The 3,992-nt window shown below is 46.3% G+C and overlaps 1 protein-coding gene across 5 annotated transcripts in view; it reads left to right on the top strand.

Moving 5' to 3' along the window:
• The window catches only part of LOC106582011 (interleukin-1 receptor accessory protein-like 1), a 309,914-nt gene extending 306,890 nt beyond the window's left edge, over positions 1–3,024 (top strand). For 3 of the 5 annotated variants that reach the window (XM_014164642.2, XM_014164641.2, XM_014164639.2), the window contains exons 11-12: positions 1,232–1,276; positions 1,885–3,024. In XM_014164642.2, the coding sequence (XP_014020117.2) occupies positions 1,232–1,276; positions 1,885–2,609 (770 nt within the window). In that variant the 3' untranslated portion in view covers positions 2,610–3,024. The remainder of the gene's footprint in view (positions 1–1,231; positions 1,277–1,884) is intronic. The other 2 variants (XM_014164645.2, XM_014164644.2) reach the window with 1 other exon arrangement.
• The last annotated feature ends 968 nt before the right edge of the window (positions 3,025–3,992 follow it).

Raw genomic sequence — 3,992 nt, 5'->3', positions numbered from 1 at the left:
GTGGGGGTGGGGAGGCTGAGGGAGGGTGTGTGGGGGTGGGGAGGCTGTGGGGGTGGGGAGGCTGGGGGGTGTGGGGGTGGAGAGGCTGATGGGGTGTGTGGGGGTGGGGAGGCTGAGGGGCTGTGTGGTGATGGGGAGGCTGAGGGGGTGTGTGGGGGTGGGGAGGCTGAGGGGGTGATGTGTGTGGTTACTTGATAATAGGTCCACTAATTGTGTGGCTTGTACAGTTATTGTGGTTATTGTGCTTGTTCTTTACCCTGTCAGTATGTCATCAGTAACAGTCCTGTGTGGTTTGTTTCCTATTCACCTGTTGTACATGTTAGTGATTATTGTACTTTCACTCTAGCTGCTTGTCATTGTCACTTGTCTTGTGTATGTATCTGTGTAGTTTGGGCAACAAATACACTCTAAATAATATATCCATAGTTACCACCTATAGAACAACCTTCAGTATTTTGCCCCAAACCACCTCTGTGTTACTTGAATTGTTTTCATATACTGTAAGCTATATGTTTTATTGAGTTGCAATTAGCTGACACAGATAACAGGCTCACGCAGTTCTCATCAGCCCACACATTAAATTAACAGAAGACGGATCCAATCGGAACCAGACAGAAAATACATTTTAATTGCACATACCCGAGACCCGTGTCAATTATATCATACCCAAACAAGATCAGAGACAAAAATCTGAATTTAGGACCCGGACTGCTCGGGTCCCAGGCGTGTCTTGGAACTTCAGGTCTATTGGACCCGTGAAGACCTCTACTCTACAATTCACTCGAACAGCAAGGTACTCTGGGAAATATGCAAATAAGGCTTTACATGTGTGAATTTAACACTGAAAAGTGTGGACCCGTATAGACACTGGACCAGTGTTAAATGTAACACTCTCAGTACTGGATGAATTGAGAATCTAGTCCATCATCAGAGTTCTACAAGAACTTGTTAAAACATTGTTCCAGCCCCTGTGTGTGTGTGTGTGTGTGTGTGTGTGTGTGTGTGTGTGTGTGTGTGTGTGTGTGTGTGTGTGTGTGTGTGTGTGTGTGTGTGTGTGTGTGTGTGTGTGTGTGTGTGTGTGTGTGTGTGTGTGTGTGTGTGTGTGTGTTAGAGAAAGAGAAATGAAGTCTGAAAAACAAAATACTAGTGGATGTACAGTCCTCTTTACTGTTTGTGTGCTCTGTGTGTTCTCCTGTGATCTGAGTCTCAATGTTGACATGTTTATGTTTAGGTCTGGCCAATGAGCTTTACCAGGATGACACAAGACTTCTTAGAGGTACACTTCCTCAGTCTCTTCCTCTTGTGTCAGCAACTGTGATGCACTTCCTCCCTGGACAAGAAGAGCAGCTTAGGGGATCCAGTTTTTAAGAGTTTACACAGCAAAAGCGTAGCTTTGAAGTCAGAACACACATACACACTCTAGCACACAAACACAAGGCACACATGCACACACAAACACATACACGCACACACAAACACACATGCCACTGCACACAGACACACACAGATCCAAAAAACCTCAGAGAGATGAGAAAGTAATATAGGTACAGTTGATATGACTAAGGACAGCTGTAGTTACTGTGGCTGTGTGTTTAACCACTAAACTGTTGTCTGACTGCTGTCTCTGTCCTGTGTTGTATGTCTTGTAGTTGTCCATCCATTGTCTCTGTGTATTATGAGTGGTCTGTTATATGTGTCTTGTCCACCATGTTACAACAAATATGTCCTGAATTCAAAACATGTTATAGTAAATATGTTACCGTATAGAATCTAAGCTGTTTGGAGTTTCCCCTTTCAAGAAGATTGATTGTGTTTTGAGTGCATTCGTTTCTTCCTCTCCCTTTATTCCCATCTCTCTCTGTCACTCTCCCTCGCTCTCTCCAGCCTACATCGAAGACGTGGCGCGCTGTGTGGACCAATCCAAGCGCCTCATCATCGTCATGACGCCCAACTATGTGGTGCGGCGGGGGTGGAGCATCTTCGAGCTGGAGACACGCCTCCGCAACATGCTGGTCACCGGGGAGATCAAGGTGATTCTGATCGAGTGTGCCGAGCTGCGTGGCATCATGAACTACCAAGAGGTGGAGGCCCTCAAACACACCATCAAGACTCTCACCGTCATCAAGTGGCATGGCCCCAAGAGCAACAAGCTCAGCTCCAAGTTCTGGAAGCAGCTGCAGTATGAGATGCCCTTCCGCCGCACCGAGCCAATGCTGAGCCACGAGCCAGCGCTGGATGTCAGCGAGCAGGGCCCCTTCGGCGAGCTCCAGACAGTCTCCGCCATCTCCATGGCAGCCGCCACCTCCACCGCCATGGCCACGGCGCACCCGGAGCTCCGCTCGTCCTTCCACAACTCGTACCACACCACCATGCGGCAGAAACACTACTACCGCAGCTACGAGTACGACCTGCCACCGGGGGGCACGCTTCCGCCGCTGTCATCACTAGGCAACCAACACACCTACTGCAACATCCCACTGACGCTGCTGAACGGACAGAGGCCGCCGGCGGGGAAGAGCCGCGAGCACAGTCTGGAGGAGGAGCACACTAACCACGCCATGCTGCCGCTGTTGCCCAGGGAGACCAGCATCTCCAGCGTCATCTGGTGACCGGGACAGGATAGAACCATGCGATACTAGCGGTTTGGTCTGGCCTGGTTTGGTCTGGTCTGGTTTGGGTTGGATCACTTTGGATCGGTTTGGTGGCGTAGTCACGCTTCTATGAGCCAGTTCTGATTGGCTACTGTAGCTATAGCTGAGAGATTGTGACGAGTTTGGGTTGGAATGGACCCCTGTCAACAGGCAAGACAGGGTCAGGTTTGGATTTAACGTGGCCCTCATGTACACAGAGGAGAAGTTCTTCACCCGAGGATTAAAGATTCAGACTGACAACAACAAACTGTTTGATCAAGAGACAACAGAGTTTGATCAACATGAACTCGTGAATACAAAATGAAAGAACCCACACACTTTGGCACTTGTGCACTTGCACACACACACACACACACACACACACACACACACACACACACACACACACACACACACACACACACACTCTCACACACACACACACACACACACACACACACACACACACACACACACACACACACACACACACACACACACACACACACACACACACACACACACACACACACACACACACACACACACACACACACACACACACACACACACACACACACACTCACACACACACTCACACACTCACACACTCACACACACACACACACACACACACACACACACACACTCACACACACACACACACACACACACACACACACACACACACACACACACACACACACACACTCACACACACACACACACACACTCACACACACTAAAGGAAAACAGGGTCTTGTACATATATTTCCAATTTATTTGTAGCATCAGTGTCTTCCTGTTTTTTGTTCATATGTTGTTTTTTATTCAATCATGTGTGTTGCCTTCTCTACTTTAAGACTTTGCTTTAACTTGTCACACAGATTTATATATTTCTATTTTTTCTGTTTTTTCTTTGTTAAAATGTTTTTTTTTGTTTTTTATATATGCTTATGAAGAAAGCCAGTATGTCATGTATCTGCGCTGTTGTGTTTTTTTATCTTGACTTTGTGTAGTTTAAGATATATATTATTTTTTTTTTACACTTTTGGGGAATTGCTTGGACATTGCAACGTTTTACTTCAAGGAGCAACATCTTATTTTTGTTGACCTGTATAAGGTGTATATCTAGTTTTAAAAACACTCTTTAAAAAAATCATAGAATATGCAAAAAGAAGGAGGATCTACAGGTGATGTTGATGTAACTTCCTGTGGGCCAGAGAAGTTCGGGAGTCATGCTAGTCTTCTCCAGTCAGTCTGTCAGTCAGTCAGAGTTTCATATTTTCTATAAAAACAAACAGCCTTTCTGTTTTAGCGTGATAGTGAAATGCCTCACCTTAAAAAAAAATCTGGAGATTA

This window comes from Salmo salar, chromosome ssa21 (assembly GCF_905237065.1).
Source record: "Salmo salar chromosome ssa21, Ssal_v3.1, whole genome shotgun sequence".
In the NCBI taxonomy this organism is placed as follows: Eukaryota; Metazoa; Chordata; class Actinopteri; order Salmoniformes; family Salmonidae; genus Salmo; species Salmo salar.
Note: the sequence above shows the minus strand (reverse complement) of the source record. Positions and strands in the feature narration are given on the sequence as shown.